General features: G+C 46.4%; 1 protein-coding gene across 1 annotated transcript in view; it reads left to right on the top strand.

Annotated features, from left to right (window-relative positions):
• The first annotated feature begins 995 nt into the window (after positions 1–995).
• The window catches only part of LOC135217114 (CDK-activating kinase assembly factor MAT1-like), a 116,199-nt gene continuing 93,755 nt past the window's right edge, over positions 996–23,439 (top strand). The window contains exon 1 of the mRNA XM_064252816.1: positions 996–1,167. Within this exon, the coding sequence (XP_064108886.1) occupies positions 1,020–1,167 (148 nt within the window). The 5' untranslated portion in view covers positions 996–1,019. The remainder of the gene's footprint in view (positions 1,168–23,439) is intronic.

Here is a 23,439-nt window from a genome sequence, read left to right as displayed (position 1 = left end):
AGTATTTTGCCTTTTTGGAGTCATATTTCTTCCGTCGGATCGGCATCATAACTGTATAACGTGTTGTAAGCCTGGAAATATAATTTACTGGGGTGTTTTTGTAGGGCTTGGAATGGATTAGGCATTTTACATGTAAAGTGCGGTTCAAGATACGAAAAGCTCATGATACGAAGGCCACCTCGGAACGGATTAATTTCGTATGTCGAGGTACCACTGTACTTCAAAATTGTGATATTGCAAAGAAGGCTGATGTCAAGAAATGTAATTAGTCTGAGTGTAAAAGATTGATTGTTGTTCAAGAATTAAATGTTTATCACTAAAAGTTTATATAGTGTGATGCCTTCAGTGATAGCAAATATTTATTTAAAATCCTGATTTTGTATGAAGCCTCTTGGGGTATCTTAGAAAATTTTGGGGTTGTAAGAATTGAGAAGAACCACTAGCAATTCTGAAATTATTTTTATATGTATGAAATGAAGTTTTGGGGGGAGATTCATATGGAAATCTGTAAAAAAAAAAAAAAAATGTACTAGTGCCATCACTGCAGAATTCTGATAGAATTGAAGCATGTAACATGGCTTATTACAAACTAGACAATAGTTCATGTGATGATGTGCTGGAAGTGGAATGTTACTCCAATCCTCATATTAACATGGTTAAGAGTGCAGAGACCAGGTTAGTAGCCTAAGTCATAATCTGCATTGTTCAGAAGTTAGGGTGACTTAACCTAAGTATGTGTGTAGGTGTTTAAACAGTTGGATTTCCATAGTACTAAATTTCTTTTAAGTTTTACAGAGTATACTTAGATTGAAATTTACACTGTACTATATACATAAACTATTTACAGTTTTGCAAAAATCTTTGGAATATCACTCCTTTAATAGTAGTCAGTCTAATTTTAACTACAGGAGTTCTTTACTAAGACCCTTTATTATTTATCACCATCTTTACTGGTTGTATGTTTTGTTTGTAATGTACTATTCCCTTAGTGGTTAAATTTATTTATTGACAGAATCAGAATGACCGAATACTACTACGATGCATCTTACGAAATTCAGTGCCCTGCCTGTAAGGGAACAAAATATCGAAATCCTCAGATGAAGCTCATGGTCAATGTTTGTGGACACCCATTATGTGATTCTTGTGTGCGGATGTATTTTTTAAAAGGTAAGTGTATTTGAATTAGATGGAGGTAAAGTATCACTTTGCATGATTTTCTTTTTGGAAGTCAGGGATGTTTAACAAGAATTTAGCTAAATATAAAGGATTAAGCAAACCTTCCTGCACTGTAATTGCTATATGAGGCGCTTAGCATGAGAAGGGCCTCTCACCTTAGCATTAGAAGGGCCTCTCACCACAACTTTGAAAAATGGCTTTTTGTTCATGAAAAAACTTACCGACATGATATATATATAGCTGTATTCTCCGAAGTCCGACAGAATTTCAAAATTCGCGGCACACGCAGTGGGCGGCCAGGTGGTGGTACCCATTCCCGCCGCTGGGAGGCGGATATCAGGAACTATTCCCATTTTTCTATTCATATTTTTTCTGTCGCCGGTCGGTAAACAACTGTTTACAGACCTCCGCCTAGGATTTTGAAACTTCATTAGCCGCTTAAGTATCCTAATTATTCTTACGATTATTGACTTGGATTTGTGGCTAGGCATACTACTATCGTAAATTTTTCATTGCATTTGATGTCTGAGGCTAGTTAGCCTAGTTTCAGACTTTGTTTGTCTGCATGGGGATGGTGAAGCTACCGTAACTTTCGGTAGACACTCGCTTAGTGTATATGGCGTTTACATGTTTTCTTTGCATAAGTTCAATGTAATTAGTGTAATGTGTGACTGATTACGGAAGAAGTAGGATTCATGTACGCATTTTAGAGCGTGTTAGAATCAGGAGTTTTCCTCCACAGTAAACAGAAGCTGAAATAATGAACCGTCTAAAACCTGTAGATTTTATTTTGCCTAACCCTGTGGTATGGCTTTACGGGCCTAGAAGAAGTGTCTGCTAGAGGATTAACATCAAGTAATCTTAGACTAAAGTGCTCGCTCTCCAATTAGTGTTGTGAAGTGTAGTGCCCCTTGTGTGTGGAGGAGGGGGCGTCAGATCGGCCCCATAATGCCTCTAGGCCTGGACCTCTGTCGGACTCCCGACTCAGGGAGAGGGCATGTCGAAAGCCGCAAGAGGGTTACGGGGGCTCCCCACCGATCTGGCGTCCCTTCGGCAGAACCTGTTGACGCTTCCCAGCTGCTAAAGATCGTGCACGCGCACGAATCTTGAAGGATGGCTTCTCGTCCTCCGAGGCGTCCTCCCCGCGCAAGGGTTGGAGCTCTCGGAAGGACTCGCGCCCTCTAAGAAGCTTTAGAGAAGAGGACGCTTCACGTCCTCTCTCTCGTTAGGAGGGAACGTCAGATCGGCCCCATAACGCCTCTAGCCTAGACCTCTGTCGGACTCCCAGAAACCAGGGAGAGGGCATGTCAAAAGCCGAAGGAGGGTTACGGGCTTTTTCATGCTGATCTGGCTTCCTTTCGGCAGGTCCTGTTGTAGCTTCCCAGGCTGCCGAAGATCGAGCACGTTGCACGAAGCCTTCAAGGGTTGTTTTCTCGGCCTCCGAGGCATCCTCCCCACATCGAGGGGTTTGGGGCTCTCGGAAGGACTCGCGCCCCCTAAAGAAGCTTTGGAGAGAAGAGGACGCTTCACGTCCTCTCTCTCGTCACGAGAGGATGAGAGGAAAGAGACCACATTACCCTTTTAGAGAATGCACTGGCTCTTTTTCTAAGGGACATTTAAGGAGGCTCATTCATCTTGCCAGAAGAGTGATTTGAGCCTCCTGCGAGTGAACGCTCATGTATATATCATTTATACATTATTAAGGAGGCTCATTCATCTTTCCAGAAGAGTGATTTGAGCCTCCTGCGAGTGACCGCTCATGTATACTTCATTTATACATTATTAAGGAGGCTCATTCATCTTGCCACCGAAGAGTGATTTGAGCCCCCTGAGAGTGAACGCTCATGTATACATCATTTATACATTATTAAAGAGGCTCATTCATCTTGCCAGAAGAGTGTTTGAGCCTCCTGCGAGTGAACGCTCATGTATATGAACGCTCATGTATATATCACTTGTACATTATTAAGGATGTTCATTCATCTTGCCAGAAGAGTGATTTGAGCCTCCTGCGAGTGAACGCTCATGAAGTTAGAGCTGTTTCAACCTCGCTAGCATTCCAAAAGAATTTGGTAATCAAGGACATTCTTGATTCCACCTTTTGGAGGAGCAACTCAGTATTCGTCTTCTCTCCTCATGGCGCTCCGTATACGTTATGTAACGTTCGCTTTACTTCGAAAAGCAAGCTGATAAGTTGACGGCCGGCAAGCTGCTTTGCACAGTCAAACAACTCTTGTCTCTGGTCGGCATAAGAAGGGCAATTTAGAAGTGAGGAAGCTTTTGGAGGTGCTCGACGTCCTATAAGTAGAGACATTCTCCAAGGACGCTTCGGCAAGCACCTTGCGGGAAGACGAAAGCCATACGTCTTCCTTTAGTGTTCACACTCTTCAGGAGCAGCGTGCGGCTCTCCATGGAGACTCGCATGAGGACGTCCCTTAAAAATATTCAACGTCATACGCAAAACGCGGTTCGTCATAACATTGAGATGTTGGCAAGGTCGCTCGCCAGGACGCCTCTTGGCGGCCTTGCATGCATCAAGGCGCTCAAACGAGTTCCTCTCTGAAAACGTCGTTCAGATAAGACTTGGTGTTCTCTGCTCAGACACGCTCTAGCTAAGCACGCTCAGCAGTTTGAGGACGCTCAGCAGGACGCTTTCCAGGGACGCTTTTGAGGACGCTTTTGTGCACATTCGCCAGGACGCTTCGGTGGAAGCTCGGCAGGACGCTTTTGCGAGAGAAAGACTTGTAGAAGGCGTCTTATTTGCTGTTCAGGACGTTTCTTAGGACGCTTGACGCTTTATAAACGCTCGTCAAGAGGAGGTTTTTTCAGGACTCTCCACAGGACATTCCTTTACAGAAATTTTTAAAAAGGATTCGGAGTTAGCGGAGAGACATACCCGAATTTTTTCTTCGATCCCTCTTTCCTCTTCATCGATTTCTCTGAGAATCGGGGAAGATTATATACTCGGATTCCTGGGTGACTTTCGTCATGTTGAAGGGTTTTCCCCTATTAGCAAAGTGCTAATAGTTTTGTCTAGTAAGGACGTTTTCCCATTGTCAAGATACTAAACGTTTTGTCATTTAAGTGGGGGGACCCCTCATAAATGGGGTAGTACTTCCTTCATTGACATAGATTTTAACGTTTTTATCGTTTAAGCGGATAAACTCATTAACAAATTTCGAAGAGCTCTCATTCATTTTCAGAGGCTCATCCGGGGAGTAAGAAAAACGACTTGTAGACTAGATCCAGGAAGTCTTATGTCCAATATCATAAGAACATTGAACGGTCCTTTTCGATCCTCGGTTCTCTCTTGATGATCTCTATTCGAATATTACTCCCTTTTCTTGGCAAAGAGTCAAGGAGTTCTTTTAAAAGTCTCATTCATTAGAACGTGGACAGTCGTTTTCCTTTCTTTCTCTCTTCCTCGTCGAGGAAAGATGTAGTAGAGAATTCAATGTTCAAATTACTACAATACTTACGTAGTTTATCTTTGCGTCATTTTGCTAACGGCATGGGTCAAGTCATATACGCATTTAGTATTTACCTCTGCGGATAAGAAGCCGAAAGAACTGTTCTCTAATGTATTTATTTTTTGACACTCCCTTCAACCTTCCAAGAGTTTTCGGAGTAAGAATAACTATTCAGGTATTGTTACGACAACACCAACCTCAGATTCTGTATTTAGCGAATTTTGTTTCGTTTAAATATGCCTGCTGGAGAGTTTTCCTTTTGCTCGATAATTTCATACTATCCCTTCGTAAAAGGAGTAGCTGGCAACTCAGGCAGATAGTGCGAGACGATGAACAAGGCTGCTGTTACTGTGATGTGATCTACGCAGTACCGGCTAGCTCGGTGTCATGCGCGTTTGGTTGCGTCTCTCTGCCCTACAATCATGGATTTTTAGCCTCGGGTTGAGGAAATTTCTAGTAATCATGAATGAACATGCCTTCCGTTTACTTAGAAAATTTCAACAAGATATCTCTTATACTTGTTCGGTGCGGGTTTTACCGCACGGTAACAGAACTCTGTACGAATCTACCGCGGCATAGCACTATAATAATGCTCTCCTGCTTATGCAAAGTGCAGCCTTATTTAGGGAAGGAAGCAGGCTGAGTGAGGGAATGGATGAGTTTGCTGGGGACCATTTCCTCGCTGGAGAAGCTTGTTTTCCCTGAATAAACAGCAATTCAGACCTCTACAATTTTTTCCTCACGAAGAAATTGGAATAACATCAAAGATCTTGTAATAATTCTAATTTTCTCTCAACGGCTTGAGGATCACCTCGGGTGATAGCGAGAGGGTGCCCAGACATCCGAAACAGAGGACAGATGTTCTGGCACTTGTCTGAAAGAATTGGGAAGCCAAATTGGTCGGACTCTCCAGTTCCTCGAAGGGTGAGTTTGGATCGAGTGGCCCAAATCATCTCGGATAATTTCTCAGCTCTTTCATAGCTCAAGAACTGGTTATGGGCTTAGCACGGACGTAACGGTCCTCAGAGGTTCGTTTAAACTAGTACACGTCCGTGCGGGTCCTTCTCGATCGAAGGCAACAACTACTGACGTCTGAGTAATCCTCACTTAGAAGTATTTCGAAAGTGAGGAGAGACTGAGGGCGTCCTTTCGTTAAGTTTTTTCGTAATTTTGAAGACGAAGGAGCTTCCTCTTAAGTTGTTCCCTTATTCATGATCCTAGAGGATAAGCTTTAGTCGCCACATGTTGGCCTCTAAGAGGTTGGATTCACAGAGGTCAGGTAATTCAGAGAATTGTCCAAAGACCCTTCCCGAGAGAATCGGTGTAATCTAACTTCGTCACTTAGTGAAGTATCTAATATCTCTCCTCTCTGAGTCTGAAGGCGTTCAGACTATCGAGAAGCGATAAGATCTTCAAGATTAATGGCAGTCTCTTGGCCAAGGCAAAGCAGTGCTGCCTATTTTCAGTGTTCAATCGGAGCGGGCCGTTTCTGGATAGTGAAGGGAAATGACTGTTCCTCCAACTCGACCTCTGTGAATTGCTTTATGGTTCCATATCTTCCGTATGAGTACGAGATAAGATAGAAGTCCTAACTATTGTAGAATATGCAAATAGGTTGTTGACGGCCTCTAGGCTCAGAGATTCGGTTCGTCAAACAACAAAGCTTCACGATCTTTGAGGTCTGGGGAGATCTTGAAATTCTCTGGATCGCAGGTCCGGCATGGAACTTAGACGTAGTCTGAGTTTCTGATGCCAAAAGCCAGCTTTCGAACCTATCCTTTCTGCGAACTTAATACACGTGACCAGAAAGGCTAACATTCTAACCGCTCTAGCCACGGCAAAGAGGGTTAGTGAGCTTTTAGCTATTCATCAGAGGTTTTAGCTTTAAAGGACATAATGCGTCTGTCCTCTAAGCCTTCCGTTCTTGATAAGAACGAAAAAACCTGTCTAACCCTTGACCCGAATGGTTTGGAGACCAAGGGTATGGCACAAATTATTGGGCAAAGGCATTAGAGAGTCCTGTGCCCTGTCGGGTCTCTCAAGTTTTATCTTAATAAAACTATAGTAAGTCGAGGTCAACGGACAATCTGCGGTGTTCCGTAAAAGACCAGACTGGTTCATGTCCAAGAACACCCTGGCATTATAGTCAAGGAGTTCTTTTTAAGAAGTCTCATTCATTATGTTTGCATAAAGATTTGAGATTTTTTTCTTAATATGAATGCTCAAGAGGTGAGGGCGCGGCCTCGGAAGCATTTCAACAGAGCATGACACTCAGTAACATCCTGAGTGCCACGCTTTAGCGAAGCAACTCTGTGTTCGCTTCACACTCCCGACGGGATGTGAAGACGACATTTTGAGATCGTAAGTCGCTAGGACCATATATCCGTAGAATATTATTGGGGGCAGCAAGCAACACGAATCCTCATCCTATGGAAAAAGGGATAAGGTGTGCTTTTAACTTTGAAGGGTTGGTCGCTTGAGGCGCGTTCCTTTTCTTTAGCCTAGAAGTTATGGAACTAACTTTAATAGGTTAGGTCAGGTGTGGTTTTAGCTTCGTTGCCCTCAAGAAGTATGGTCATATGGTCTAGTCACATTGTGGTCACGCCCCCGTTGACAGATCATCTAGAGCGCACCAGCATTACAGGTCTCTACCTCGCTGGCAACTCTAGTACGCAGAAGCAGACTTTAGTGACAGTAATCACGAAGTCGGCTATGCTAACAGTGAGGAACCAAGATGTATATCATCAACTTAATTTAGTTTCCCAAAAAACCAAAAAATCCTATTCTGTCCTCTTCCCACCATCCGAAGGTGGGATTCAGCTATATATATAATCTGTCAGTAAGTTTCATGAACAAATGTTATTGTTATAATACAATTAAGTTTGTTCATACTTACCTGGCAGATATATATAATTAAAGTGCCCACCCACCTCCCCTCAGGAGACAGTGGCACTGATAAAAATATGAATAGAAAATGGGAATAGTTCCGATATCCGCCTCCCAGCGGCTGGGGAATGGGTACCACCACCTGGCCGCCCACTGCGTGTGCCGCGAATTTTGAAATTCTGTCGGACTTCGGGAGAATACAGCTATATATATATCTGCCAGGTAAGTATGAACAAACTTAATTGTATTATACAATAACATTTTTTTTGCATGATCAGCTTCCTGACATATCTAACTTTCATATGGGAAGGTGCAAGAGGCCATTGTTCCGATACGTAATACAAACCATCGGTCCTTTAACAATAGGAAGTAGCTAGCGGCAGCTGGAACGGTCGTAAGCTTTGAACAAGGGGAGAACGGTAGTTAACTGCTTGTCCGACGCGCGACTGGAAGGTAAACAAATCACTTTTTGCTTTCGGCCGCGGGTGTGAATGGACGTGTTCGTCATCGTCTCCTGCCCGCTTCATCGTCGTATGCTTTGTTATTTATTGTTTTCTACTAATGGTTTGTTTTGACTTGAAAATGAAACTGTAAGTACACTGTTTTCATTTTCATTACTTAATATGAACCAACATGGAGCTATCGCCGTAGATGCGGCGATTTCCTCTCTTTTCATGAATTGAACCCTTGAATTATGTCTCGGTGCCGAGGGCGGGCGCGCTCGCGCCGAGTCATGTAACTTTTGGGCGAAAGTGTGTAATTGAAAAATGTAAGTACTCTTTTCATTATATTTTTGCCCTGTGCGTTCGTTACCGAGAGTGATTGCGCTCGGCACGAGCCTTTATTTTGTATAATAGATTGCAATGAAAGTGGATTCGCAATTGCAATATTTCTTTTCATTTTCATTTATTTATTTGCATGAATTTAATTTGGATCAATTTTCGTTCTTACTCGGGAATTGATCCTTACGATTATTTTATGTGAAAGTGAAATCGCAAGTGCAGTATTCTGTTTCATTTTCATATATGTTTTATGATAGCATCATATTATTTGGATCAAGTTTCCGTTCTTACCCGGGAATTGATCTTTTCCCCTTTTAAGTTCTATGAAGTGAATCGCAAGGGCAGTATTCTGTTTCATTTTCATATTACTTTTCACTGCTGTGCGGGGGTAGGGGAAGCGAAGGTCTGCCAGGAAGTCGTCGCAAAGCTCTCCCGCGACTCCCTTGGTATCCGATTCTTCGTCTTCCTTCCTGCCCCCCGCTCAGCTTCTTCGTTGTATTTTGTATTTGTGGGGTCTTCCTTGCGTTCGGGGGTGGGGCATGTCTTCCCCCCGTGCGTGAGGGAACCCCTCTTACTAATCTACCTATGTTACCGCAGGTGCTACATCCGTGGGAGACGACCTTGGACAGGTATGACCACCGCGGCGGCAGGGCGTGCCTAGCATCCACGGGCTGCTGCAGCGTCTAGCGAGGTCTGGGGCGGTCTCCACTACTACCACGGCCGCTTATGCTGCTCCCCCCCCTCCTGGTCTACACTCCCCATGCTGTGTCGGTGACGCCGTCTGCCGCTACTAGGGCCGCCCCGCTGTCGCCGAGGGGGGGTTTGCCCACGCCGCCGCCTGTTTTCTCCTTCGTGTTGCCTGCCCCAGACTTCCGCTGTTCCAGCAGCTCGCCCCTGGACCGGCCGCCAGTACCCAGGTTCCGCTGGCTGCCGATGATTCTACGAGGCGATCGCTGTGGCCTGCCGTACCTGCCGCTGATGTGATTCCGCTGTTGGCTTGGCTGTCCCTTCTGGGTCTAATACCGCTGCCGCTGTTCCTGCCGCTCCTGAGCTGGTTGCTGTTCCTGTCGCTCCTGGTTCCTGAGCCTGTCCATGCTGGTCCTGCCCACGGTGTGTCTTCCCCAGTCCCAGGTCCTTCCGGACAGGTGCAGTCGGGCCGTGTTGCTTCGGCAATAGCCCCGGCTCCGGCCTGGATGGAGGACCTGACGACTGTCCTGCGTGAGCTGACGAGGAAGAGGAGAAGAGGAAGCTGTCATCTTCGTCTTCATCGTCTGCTGCTGCCTCTTCCCCTTCGACTTCTAAGGGCCCGTCCCACCCCAGTGGGACGGGGGGTCCTTCTGCTGGTCCTCCTGCTCCTTCGGGAGCGAGGCCCGTCTCCCCTTCCGTAAGGAAGAGATAGACGGGGACCAGAGGAGTATCGGTTAGCTCTAGTACTTCCTCGCCTGGTGCTAGCGGCGATGCCGCTACGCCAGGTTCCGGCTCGGTCTCTCGTTCGCGAGAGATCCCGAGTGTACGTTCTCCCTCGGGAGACCGTGCAGCAAGTTTCGGCGCCAGAAGTTCGCTCGGCGCCAAGACGCGGCACGGAGCAGAAGGCTGGTGAGAGCCGCTCAGGTGACTCTCGCCAGGCCAGCGGCCGCTCTTGCAGCGACCAGCCGGTAACCCGCCCGATTTTCCCCCCTAAGAAGGCTCCTTCGGGACCTTCTGAGGGCCCGTCTCGCTCCGGCGATTCGGGGAGCTCTTCTGCTGGTCCTCCTGCCCCCTCGGGAACAGGGCCCGTCTCTTCTTCTACAAGGAGAAGAAGACGGGGACCAGAGGAAGGTACCAGCTTCCGGCTGGCACTTCCTCGCCTGGTTCTAGCGGTTTCTGCCGCTAAACCAGGATCCGCCCTCGGCGTTCTCGTTTAGCGAGAAGTACCGAGTGGACGGTCTCCCGCGGGAGACCGTCCAGCCAAAGTCTTGACACCCGAGCTCGCTCGCCGTCAAGACCGAAGCGCGGAGCAGAAGACTGGCGAGAGTCGTGCAGACGACTCTCGCCAGGCCAGTGGACGCTCTCGCAGCGACCAGCTGGCTGCTCGGGTTGACGTGACGGTCGCTGACCAGCCACGAGTTGAGGCGAGGAAGGGGTCCCCGCGGCCGTCGGTACCAGCCACGGCTGGTACCAGCGGCTCGACGCGCCGAGAGGACGCTCGCCGGTCTCACCGCGACAGCGAACCTAGCAGGTCACCTGACGCCGCTCCCATCGGGACCCCGGGCGGAGATGGTAACCAGCAACAGCTCGCCTGACGCTAGAGATCAGCGTCGACGTTCTCAGCCGAGCCTCTCGCCCCAGGCAAGCGGCAAGGCTAGGCCTGCTGCTCGATCGCCACCGCGGGTTGACGATCAGCAGCAGCCCTCCAAGCACGTTGGTCTGCCTGCCAGCGAGCTAGGGGGGAGCGTCAGGTCTGCCTCTCCTGTACCTTCAACCTCCTCGGGCTACACCGGGAGGAGCGAGGTACCTATGAGTGATCGCGAGAGGTGCGCCGCTCGCGATCCCGCTATGACGCCGTATGGACCAGGCACGGTTCTAGGACCGACCAGGACATACGCGCAAGTAGCTGGAGGCGACCGTCAGGGGTCTGCCGCTGTTCCTCCTTCGGAAGGAGGAGTATCTCGGGATCTGTTTCTTGCTGGAGGGACTGGACGGTCCTACTCCGCAAGACGCCGGTTACTCCCGAGATACAGAGGAATTTGCAGAAGTCATAAGCTGATTCGTCAGCATAATGACCTTGCGGAAGGATTGCCGCTCCCACCAGCAGAGCCCACGTCTCTGCTCGAGTCGTTTTGGGGCCCGAGAAGAACCCAAACCGACGGTGGGTCTGCCGCGATCGGAGCTTGCCGATTCTGTCTCGAACCAGAGTCTCTCGTCTCCGGACAAGAAGGCTCTCTCAGTTCTGGCCGGTCGATCAAGCTACTTCCACCTCCTCTACTGCGACAGCGGCGTTTCTACGTGTCTTCGGACACCGTATTTAAATACTCCTTCGGTCCTCCTGAGAGGTTTTCGACCTCGACGAGGACTGGAATGAGTCGGAGGACGGTATCCGGCTCTCTCCTGTCAGGTGTCGATCAGCCCCACCCAGACGACGTTCACAGTGGCGGCAGACCCTTACCTACAGTTGAGAGTTCGTAACCCTCCGCGGGAAAACGTTTTTTCCTCCTGACGATACAGTTTTCCCAGACTCTGAGAGACCATCGCCGCAAGGCGATGGCTGCTCCTATTCTTCTCCAACTGCTAGTTCCACTGGGAAGGCGAGCGAGTATCCAATTCCTCCCCCATTCCCTCTCTCCTTACGGCTACGAGGGAAAGGGGAGGGATCCTACAGAGATTTCTCTGTAGGATCCCACGTTGGGGACTGCGCTACCAGGGGGGACCTTCGGGTCCTACCTGACGTAAGCCCCGGTCGTTGAGGAGGGATCCTGCCCCATTCTCGATTTCTACGGGAATCGAGAGGACCACCAGCCGATATCGTTTCACGAATTCGGTGGGGGTTTCGCAGACTGCTTAGAATTCTACGGAATTTCTAGCGCATTCAGAGTGTTCGAGTTTTTTACGTCTCCAAACACTTAGGCGAGACCACGGTCTAAAGTGAGCGAGACGAGAATCCCCGATGTTACACGATAATCAGGAAACCTCGCCTATGCTCGAATTCCTGGAATTTCTAGCATTGGGAAGAAGACTGCTGCTGAAAGAAAACTATCTTACAGTAGGCGACCAACCTGGAATAGAGAAGATCGGACGGGAATATCCAGTTTGGCTTGAACTATCGTCTTAGTATTCTGTTCACCATTGAAGCTTTCCTTCGAGGAAGACTTCTCCTTCACTCTTTGATAGAGATCGAAGGTGGTCGATCTCCAATCCTTATTTGTTTTCTTGAAGGAAAGAATTTAGGATGGAGATCGTTGTTCAGAATCCTACAAATATACTATGTATATTAACCTCGAAACATGATTCTACTAAGCAGTTGAATTGTCCGAGGGGTAGGCGCATATCCTAGTTTATCTACGGATTGCGACTTAGAAGAGAAGTATTCTAATTGAAACTGCAACTCATGGTTGCCTGCAACCTCCCAGGAGTTTTCAGTTTCAATTTTATATACTTATGGTTTTGTCACGACAACACCATTTCAACTTTTATATTTACCGAAATTCGTTTCGCCTAAATATAATTGCTCGAGCATATCTTTTATGCTCGGTAGTTCTAGCCGAACGCATTCCTTCGTGGAATAATGGATTACATGGCAACTCAGGATGACGAGTCGGCGAGAGCTCAGGCTCAACTACTGCGTATTGAACTGCCTGACAGCAGCTCAGTATCAGCTGGGCCTCCGAGATGCACGGTCAGTTATGTCTCTCTCTCCCCTGGTTTGATTGACTACGAACCGTATCTCTGCCCAACAATCATGGACTTAGGTCTCTGATTAATGGGGATTCTCGCAATAATGAAGGACCATCTACTGCTGTGACGCTAGATTCCATCGCCTTCGACATTGCGAGAATTTTCAACAGAGATATCTCTTGGACTCTTTCATCTTTCTGTTTACCGCACGGTAACAGAAGTCGTACAAGTCTCCCGCTGCATCGCACTGCGATAATGCGAATGATTTTGCAGACATCTGAGTTTGTCTTCAAAATATCTCGTATTCGTAGGTGTACAATTGTTCATTGTTCAACCCGAATTACAAGATGTGTCAGAAGACATCGCCTACTCTCCGACCTGACAGCTCTACTTCCAAATGTTCAGCCCATGAGCAAGCAGTTCTTCAGGCGGCTTTCCCCTGTGTTTTCATTACTGAAGAACGCCCCGCTTTCATTGCAACTATGACTTCTCACCGGACAGCAATGAAATAGCGGTTAGCGTTTTCAGTCATTTGTAAGCACAGGTTATGAATCTTGAGAATCCTTCTCTCGATTCGTCTGTGAAGACGTAGGTTGCATTCAATAATCTACCTTCGTCTTCAACGGTACATAGTATTGTTTCTCCTTAGCTGAGATTCAACAACCATGAGATGTTTTGCCTTCAGGGACCTCGGTCTCTAGAAGGCAATTGACTTTCGCCTGTTGGGCACATGCCTTAAGAGAATCATCACCTCGCTGTCCGGCATTGGTGACAAACAAATACATTATTTGTTTGGTCTCTCGGCATAACCCTTTAAAGGCGAAGGTCACGTGACTTACTCGGATGCTTGGACAAACTTGCCTCCTACCGAACGCAGTCAGTCGGCAGCTGTCAGAGCGCCCGAGTCAGTTACGAACTACGCTGTTGACTTAGTTCGGTTGTTACAGAGCAATCATTACTTCGTTTTAATAGCTTGTCACAGTACCCATACCATCGACACCCACCATGGAGTGTCGGTGTCCTATCCACTACCGAGAACTTCGCTGCATGGGGATAGGAGGATTGCGAGAGACTTCGTGGCAAAAAAAACGGACAGACCAGTATGGGTACTGGACATCACAAGAAGTAGAGAAGAGGGATAGGTCATGCGACTATTTCCTTCTTTTCCTCTGAGGAACTGCATGACTTCTCCTGCGAAGTCAAGCATCCAGGGGATGGGGATCCGTGACGCTCGATTTCGTACCGAACTTCGTAGCGAAGACTCAGAACCCTTCGGTCCCTGACGATTGGTTCGAGTCGTTCACAATCCCCTCCCTAATGGACTTCACCGCCTTCGATGCGAAGGAGATACTGCCTTGTCCGCAAGAACTTCTCCGTGGCACAGGTACTGAAGGCAGGGGTCTGGTCCAACCAGACCACATGCCCTTCCTTCTACCTTCGGGATATTGCCCACAGGTCCTTGGATCTTTTTCCTTGGGACCCGTGGTGGCTGCTCAACACGTTGTGTAGCGAACCCAGACCCTCGCAGGCTGAACAGCATCGAGTCCTGGTGTGACGTAGAATGGATGAGTGAAATGAGAGTGTGACTGGCTCCTCTTCCCATCTTTTTCTTCCCCTCTACCTGTGGTTAGAGGGACACGGTCGTCACCCTGCTGGATAAGGACAAGAATGCAGGTGAGCTACTCAACAGAGCCCATCCTATCCCTTTCACTAGGATAGGGGCGTATTTCCACCACTTCTCCTCCAACAAGGGGAGGAAGTGGATGCCAGCTTGAGACAACCCATACTTTATGTTGCCTCTTGCAAACAGGAACAAGTTCTGCTTGCTGGTACGAAGAGATACGCTTTGCCTCTCTCTTAGTACTCGGCCCAGAGGTCTGACCATTGATCCTGCGGTGCACACCCCGATCAATCGGACAGAGGCTTGGATCCCTCCCTCGCTCTTACGACCAGGGAGGCATTCCAGGGATGGACGAACACCAGTCTGTTCATCAAAAGACTCAGATTCCTCCCACCAAGAAGTGAGTCTTCCTATTGTTAAAGGACCGATGGTTTGTATTACGTATCGGAACAAATGACAATTTGTCGAAAATTGCATTTTTTCCTAACTATAACAAACCTGAGGTCCTTTACATATAGTCCCTCCTCATGCCACCCCTCACTCTGCGTATTTTGCATGGGCCAAAAGCAAAAGTGATTTGGTTACGCGCGACTGTCGGACAAGCAGTTAACTACCGTTCTCCCCTTGTTCGAAGCTTACGACCGTTCCAGCTGCCGCTAGCTACTTCCTATTGTTAAAGGACCTCAGGTTTGTATAGTTAGGAAAAATGCAAATTTTCGACAAATTGTCATTTTCTATCACATATGGTAAATAATCCTTTATTATTGAGTATCATTTTCAACCTTCTGGCCAGTAGTTGCAATCGAGTGGAAGTTTGTTAAGCAAAAGGGCCTCTCACCTCTCAGCTCCTGGGAACGCCAAGTTGGTACCGAACGCCCATAGTTTCAGCCTTCTGTGTGAATTGTAAACAAATCCTGTGATTTCTGCCACTATTTTTACTTATTATTTTGTGAATTTGCAGCTTCCGTGACATTGACATTTTTTTCCATTAATTATGTAAGGATGTGCTAGTGATTCTGTAGGTAAAAGGTAATTGACCAATGATCGTGTCCCAGTAGGGGGTTAGTTCCGTCAGTGGACCTCATGTGGTGCACTGTAAGCATTACTTAAGGTTCTTTGCAGCGTCCCTTCGGCCCCTAGCTGCAACCACTTTCGTTCCTTTTACTGTATCTCCTTTCATATACTCTTTCTTCATCTTACTTTCCACCTTCTCCTAACACCACTGTCAATTTCCAGTTCAGTGCTGAATGACCTCATAGATCCCAGTGCTTGGCCTTTGGCCTAAATTTTATATTTTAACTCAACTCGGCCAATGATTTTGTGAAAAGGGGAAAATTAGTGTCATCTCACCACTCAGCTCCTGGGAATGCTGGGTTGATACCGAACGCCCCAAGTTTCATCCTTCCACGGGGATTATAAACAAACCTCATGATTGCAGCCACTATTTTTTCTTATTATTTTGTTAATTTGTCGCTTCAGTGATATTTTTGTGCATCCATTATGTTAGGAAATGCTAGTGATTCTGTTGGTAATAGCCAAGTGGCCAATGATCCCGTGAAAAGGCGGAAAGAACTACAGTTTAGAAAATGAATAACTGAATGACCTCATAGATCCCAGTGCTTGGCCTTTGGCCTAAATTTTGTATTTAACTCAACTCGACCAATGATTGTGTGAAAAGGGGAAAATTAGTGTCGTCTCACCACTCAGCTCCTGGGAACGCTGGGTTGGTACCGAATGCCTTAAGTTTGATCCTTCCACGGGGATTATAAACAAACCTCATGATTGCAGCCACTATTTTTTTTGTTTTTTTTCTTGGTTTTTTGTGCATTCATTATGTCAGGAAATGCTAGTGATTCTGTAGGTAATAGCCAATTGGCCAATGATCCCAGGAAAAGACGGAAAGGACTACACTTTAGAAAATGAATAACTGTTGATGAATGAGGAATATGATATGAAATTGCTATCAGCCACAAGTTACTGCCAAAGTGAGTGTAGTCCTTTTCCTTTCCATTACAATTGAATTTTCCTTTGTTTATTTTCTGCTTTGTATCAGGGTTTGTACTTTATTTTGTTTATTGAAATTAGGGCAAAATGTGTTTGAATACTTTGTGTTATTACTAAAAGAGTTATACATAATAAAAAGACCACCAAATACTACAATAACATCAGTAGCAACAATAACAATAATATAAAAGCAATAATTATGAAAAATAATTATTATAATAATGCTAATAATAACAATGATAATACTTTGATAGTAATATTAATGAGAGAGAGGGGGGGGTGGGAGAAAAAGAACTGGGTATAAAGATTGCTCATATTTTCGTTCGTATGTTTATAAATAGCGTATTGTTTGCAATGAAAACTTAATAATTATAAGTAATAAGCATTAAACACAATATTTAAAGAGTACAAGTGATCAAAAGTTTTAGAAAAAACTGGAAAGACCATCCATCTACGACAACACGTCAGTTGACCACCTGGGCGAGAGTTGTGTTAACCTCTCTTGGCCTTTACCCGGTTCATTGCCCGTTTCGCTTGTGTTTAGTGTGCGTGTGTGTGTTTGGCTGATATTATGGCTTCTTCTGCTCCTTCTCGGCCTCATCAACGTGCGTGCCCCGGAATTCCAGGTTTTCTGTTTTCTTATTTTTTGGCTTCGGCAGCGACTGACCCCCACATCACGTGCAGTAGGTGCCGTTCTAATTTTTGTACTATAACAAATCCTTGCACGGAATGCCAGGCATGACCTAAGAGCAGTAGAAGTTGTTTTATAGCAAGAGAGAACATCGGAGGGTTCTGACTCTTCCTTCACGGGAAGGTTTTTCACCGCTTCCCGATGCTTCGTCTCCTGCAGTATTGAACCCCCATAGTAGCGTTGTTCCGGTGTCTCCTTCCTTTTCTTCCATTGATTCATCACTGGAAGTATCGAGAGGCCACCAGGATGAAGTTTGTATCGTCATCCCTTCTTCTTCAGGATTATTTGATTCCCAGGGAGGGGGAGGCTTTTTTTTTTTCATCACTTTTCTTCCAGAGTCGGAGGCGTCCAAGATGGCGGCGATTGGAAGACGCTCAGGCTAGTGGGTACCCCGTCCTTGGAGGGGTTGCTTGCGCACTTTTTGGTGGCTCGCTGCTACTCCCCCCCCCCTTCTCAGGCTGGCCAGGCCATCCTCCCTCCTCCTGGCCTCGTCTTTGTGGGTAGCTGAGGTCAGCCATCTTGTATTGCTCCGCCAGTGACTGTTACCGCTTCTTCGAGTCGGAGGGAAGCTGTGGCATCAGCCCCATTGATGACGTCACAGGATCTGTCGTTGTGTAGTCCTCCACCAGTGGCGTCTGATTCCCCTTTCACACCGAGGGGAAGCCATAACTTCATCACCACTTGTGACATCACTCCCATCGATGATGTCACTCCCAGTCATCATCTGAGCGCTGCCTCTCTCAGTCCTGATGTCATCTCTGCCGCCCAGTTCGCTACATCTCCCTTCCATGTCATCGGAGCCTTCTCTTGCAGGTTAGTCTGAGGTTATATGCCAGGCAGTGCTTAAGAGGTTGGACTCTATTTTGGATGTTAAGTTAGGAGGGTTGGAAGGAAACGCATTGCTTCGTCCCCACCTCCAGCAAAGAGATCACTTAAGGAACCAGTACTATCTTCCTCTCCCTCTTCCCCCTCTATGCCACGTCAGCGTATCAAGCGTTTAAAGGCTAAGGACTTTGCTCTTTCTTCGCCTACGAAAGGAACTATGCGGATGTGTTCTCAAGAGTGTTGGTGTTTCGGAGAGTGTTAGTGTATCTTCCCTTGTGTAATCTGCAGCGGCTGCTTCGTCTTCTGCATCAAATTGCGGGCGCGTTGCAACCTCCCCCGTCCGTGCACATCTCAAGTTTGTTGCAGCCTCCCCTGTCCATGCACATCGCGAGCGTGTTGCAACCTCCCCTGTCCGTGCACATGATGCAAGTGCTCCTTCTTCTCCAAGGCCTGTTCATCGCCGTAAGGATCTCAAAGCACCTGTCAATTAGGCCGAAGGTGGTGAGCGCAAAGTTGCTGCAGCAGGAGTGTTTGCCTGCCCCTCTCACTGATGCTTCTAAGACAGTGGTTCCCAACCTTTTCTGGTTTGGGGCACCCTTAGCAAGCCTTTCAAAAGTTCCTGGCACCTTAATAAGAAAATATATATTTAAAATCTCCGTAGTACAAATAGACCACAGTGTACCATGATGTATACTTAGTATGAAACTTGTGATTGATGCTTGGAACACAAACTCTTGATATCAGGTCTTATTGTTGATAATGTCACCCACATATCATCCTCAAGTGAAAGAAGCCTATTTTTATGTTTCGATTTTATTGTAGCCATGGCAGAAAATGCCTGCTCGCACAGATACGATGTGGAGAAGGGCAAAAGTAGAGAAATAGCATTTTTAGCCAAATTAGGATATTCCCCCAATGTTCCATGCCAAAAAGCTGCCAGTGTCACGTCACTCTTTTCAAATTTGACTTTCAATGTTGAATCAGCAGACACATCAAGAAATTTGTCACGTTCTATTGCCGTGAAGTCCAGCTCTTCAGCCATGTCAGCCAGTTCAAAGAGTGATACAATTCAATCGAGTTTCTTTGTAGAAAGCGATGGAAAATACTTATCAGCTGTTTCTCTCAGCTGTTCCAAGTGATTAAGAATCAGTTTGTTCATGAAACTTACCTGTCAGATATATATATAGCTGTATTTTTCCGAATCCGACAGAAATTTAAACACTTACGACACACGCAGTGGGAGTCAGGTGGTTAGTACCCATTCCCGCCGCTGGGAGGCGGGTATCAGGAATCATTCCCATTTTCTATTCATAATTTTTCTGTCGCCGGTGCTGAAAACACCTGTTTTCAGTACCTCCGTCTTAGGATTTTGGAAACTTCATTGCCGCTAAGTATCCTAATTGTCTTTTGATTTATTTACTTGGATTTGTGGCTAGGCATACGCTATCTTAAATTGATTTGAATTTGATTCATTTTTGCATAAAATATCTGAATCTAGTTAGGCTAGTTTCAGACGGGGTTGTCTGCAAAGATAGGGTGTGGCTACCGAAAGCTTCGGTAGATTCGCAATTGGTATGTACGAGGGGTATGGGTCTTGCTTCTTTGTTGAGATTTGTCATGTAAGGAGTGTGAGACTTTGTCTATTCCGTAAGGAAGACGTATGATTCGTATGTACGCAATTAATCAGTAACAAAAGTCAGGGTAGTGAACCTGCTAACCTTCCTGTAGACTTTATTTTGCATAACCCTGTAGTATGGCCTACGGGCTATGTATATGTCTACGAGAGATGCTCGCTCTCCTTCATTGCTGTGAAGTGCTACTTCTGTAATTGTTACTCCTAACCCTGCAGTGTTGCCTTCGGGCCCTAAGCAGTGTCTGTAGAGAAATTGCCCTTTCTCTGATACTCCTTCGATTCGTAACTTAGAATCGAAAGTGCTTGCTTTAGAGAGTAAAAGTGAAGTGCAGAAGTGCAGTGATACCCCTTGTGTAGTGGAGGGTGCGTCAGATCGGCCTCGTTTCGCCTCTAGGCCGGGACCTCTGCTTGACTCCCAGAACCAGGGAGAGAGCATGTCGAAAGCCGAAGGAGGGTTACGAGGAACCCCCACCGATCTGGCGTGCCTTCGGCAGTTTCTGATGAAAATCCCCAGACTGCCTAAGTGCGTGCACGTGCACGAATCCTGAAGGATTGCTTCTCGTCCTCCGAAGCGTCCTCCCCGCGCGAGGGGTTGGAGCTTTCGGATGGACTCGCGCCCTCTAAATAGAAGCTTTATAGAAGAGGACGCTTCACGTCCTCTCTCTCTCTCTCTCGTTATGCGTTTCAGTGAGAAGTAAGAAGGCAAACGTCGCCTGAACTCGTGTCCGTCTTTCCACCGAGACAAATACGTAAAAGAAGTCATAGTAGCAGTAAGCTTTTGAGAGCGGACGCCCAAGCCAGGGGCGCGCGGTGCACGCCAACCAGCGCGCGCCAGTGGACGCCGAGCGTGCGCGCCAGTGGACGCCCGAGCGCGCTCCAGTGGACGCCGAGCGCGCTCCAGTGGATGCCGAGCGTGCACCAGCGCACGCCAGGTGTGTCGCCTGGCTGAACGTTTCTGTTGAACTCTTCAAGCTCTTGTTTCAGATTTGGGCTTAAAGAATTTTTACCTCTACCTTCGATGATACCTTCTACCTCACCTGCAAAGAATGTGAAGTAGGCAGTGCTTCGGAGTAAGCTTAAAGTGAACAGACAACTTCTTCGAAACCCAGCAAGACATCGGGTTTCGTGAATTCAAGAGGTCTCTGTCAATTAATATTGCTTTTCGCATAGGTGGATGGAGTTAAGGAAAGCTCAAGGGAAGTTCTCGTTTGCTCTACCGCAAGCTTTGCCATTCTGCCAATAAATTTAAGTTGCCACTACCGCAGTCAAGACTTTGCGATAAGGCAGTTACGGGTTATAAAGGCTCGATGTCCTGCACGTCAGGACTCTCGGCAACGTTCAGTAGGATTCTTGCAAAGGCACTCATCAAAAGTACGCTCTTCAGGAAAGCGCAAGACAGGACTGCCTTTGCCATACTGCCAATAAATTTTAAGCTTTAGCAGGCATTAGTTGTGATACGGGAGAGGAAGCTGGTTGGAGAGTTTCTTCCTCTTCCCAGGATAATTTTGCCAGCTTTTTAGCCCATCTGAGAGGGTTCTTTTCAGATGATAGATTTTGTTAGTTCCTAGTCGGGACTACGCTGCCGAATTGAACATCGTCGTTCTACCTGACGTAAGCCCAGTCTCTTAACAGGATTCTTGCCCCTTCCTCGTTTGAGACGGGAATCGGAAAATAAAATGCTCGACTTCCTGGATTACGTTTTGTCAATTCAGTGACTTTCCCCCATTGACAATATACTATCGTTTTGTCAAGTAAGTGGGTATCCCCTCATTGACAAAATATCTCTTTGTCCCGTAAATGGGTTAGTTCTCATTGACAAACATCTCATTAACTTGATATTGCGTAAGCGAATAAGCTCTTATTGACAAGATTCGGAAGAGCTCTCATTCGTCATTCGCAGACTCGTACAAGAAATAGACTTGTAGACTACGTCAATGAACCCTTATGTCCAATAACATAAGAAGCTTGAGCTGACTGCTTCGATTCTCCTAAGTTTTGTTCATGAAACTTGCCTGTCAGATATGTATGTAGCTGTATTTCCGAATTCAGCTATATACGTATATGTCTGCCAGGTAAGTATGAACAAACTTTATTGTGATATAATTTCATATTTTGCCTTGCGTTATTTTATTTCTGGTTGGTTCAAGTCATATACGCTTGCTGTAGTTACCTCTTCGGATGGCAACCGAGAGGTCTATGGTCCATTTTAAGGACATTTAATCGTTACTCCCTGCAGCCTTCCAGGAGTTTCCGATTTATCTTTTACCGTTGTATGGTAGTGTTCTGACGACACAAACGCATCTATATATTTAGCGTTTTCTGTTTCGCTTAAATATACCAGCTTGAGAGTCTCTTTATGCTAAAAATAATGGACCTTTTTCTTCATAGAATAGGGTAGCTGGCAACCCAGGCATAAAGTTAAGAGACGACTATGAGGGACGATCGTAAGCTGCTGCTGTCACTGTCTTCTCCTCCAGTCCAAACGAGCCAGTACCAACTCGTTCGCTGTCATGCGCGGTAGGTTAAGTCTCTCTCTCCTGCGGGATTGACTGACTAACCGTATCTCTGTGCTGGCAGTTACGTCTCTCTCTCTCCTGCGGGATTGACTGACGAACTGTATCTCTGCCCTACAATCACGGACTTTAGCCTAAGATTGAGGGGATTTCTTACATGAATGAATAAACATTGCATTCGTTTGGCCTTAATATGTTCTACAGAGATATCTTACTCCTTTCGGTGCTCGTTACCGCACGGTATAGGACTACGAGTCTACCACAACATTGCACTATTATATGCTCTCTTGCTTAGGCAAAGCGCAGCCTTATTAGGGAAGTAAACATACTGTGTGAGGGAATGGATGAGCTTGCTGGGGACCATTTCCTTCCTAAAGAAGTTTGTTTCCCTGAATAGACTGCAATTCAGACCTCTACAGTTTTTTCCTACCGGGAAACTGAAATTTTATTAAAGATCTAGGAATGATTCTGAACATCTCTCGGTGCGTTAAGTATCTCTTGAGGGTTTCAGATGTCCTGGATCATAATCTGAAAGAAGTGGAAGCAATTCAGTCGTCCCTCCAGTCCTCGAAACGAGTTTTTGGAACCATGGTCCATATCAACTCTGATCTTCCACAGCTCTCTCATATCTTAGGAAGTATCTTCTCTCGGTCCCGGTTCGGGTTTACGAGAAAGAGCCTATTATAACAACAGGCGTAGAATGGAACGATCCTCTAGAGGTTCCTTACAGGATTGCAAAAGTCCGTTCGAATCGTCTCGATCGAAGGCAGCAACTACTGACTTCCGAGTGGAATCTTTCTTTAGAAGTATGTTGAGAGTTGTGGAGACTTTAGGGACGTCCTTTCATTCATCTCTTCGCTAGGTTGAGGACGAAGAGGCTTCTTCTTCTCTGCTCCCTTATTCTCGATCCGGGAGCGGTAACATTAAACGCCATCCTATGATATTGAACGGGGATGGATGTTTAGTCTTTTCCCCTTTTTCAATCGCTTAGGAAATGTAATAAGATGATTTATATCATCACAGGGAGCGACAATGACGCTAATCGCCCCATGTTGGCCTTCAAGACCCTAGATTCACAGAGGTCACGTCCTTCCAAGGACCTTTCCGAGAGAGTCGGTCTCCTTTAACACGAAAGGTACCTATAACCTCTCCGCTCTGAGTCTGACTACGTTCAGACTATCGAGATGTTGACAGCATAAGATTGCAGTCTTCCCTTTCCGTTTGAAGAATGGGATAAGCTGGCAGTCACAACTATTAAAGAATACGCAAATATGTTGTTGACGGCCTTTGGGCTCAGAGATTTGCTTCTGTCAAACAACAAAGCCCTTCACGATCTTTGAGTTCTGTGAAATCTCGAAACTCGCTCACCATCTACTTTTTGTCTCACCTGTTTTCTCGGAGTCAGACACTCGTGCGAGATCAGGAGACATATAGTAGCCCTGAGTTTCTTGTTGACGAAGTCGGTTG

Source organism: Macrobrachium nipponense, chromosome 7, assembly GCF_015104395.2.
Source record: "Macrobrachium nipponense isolate FS-2020 chromosome 7, ASM1510439v2, whole genome shotgun sequence".
In the NCBI taxonomy this organism is placed as follows: Eukaryota; Metazoa; Arthropoda; class Malacostraca; order Decapoda; family Palaemonidae; genus Macrobrachium; species Macrobrachium nipponense.
The sequence above is the reverse complement of the archived record's forward strand: the minus strand, read 5'-3'. Positions and strand labels throughout refer to the sequence as shown.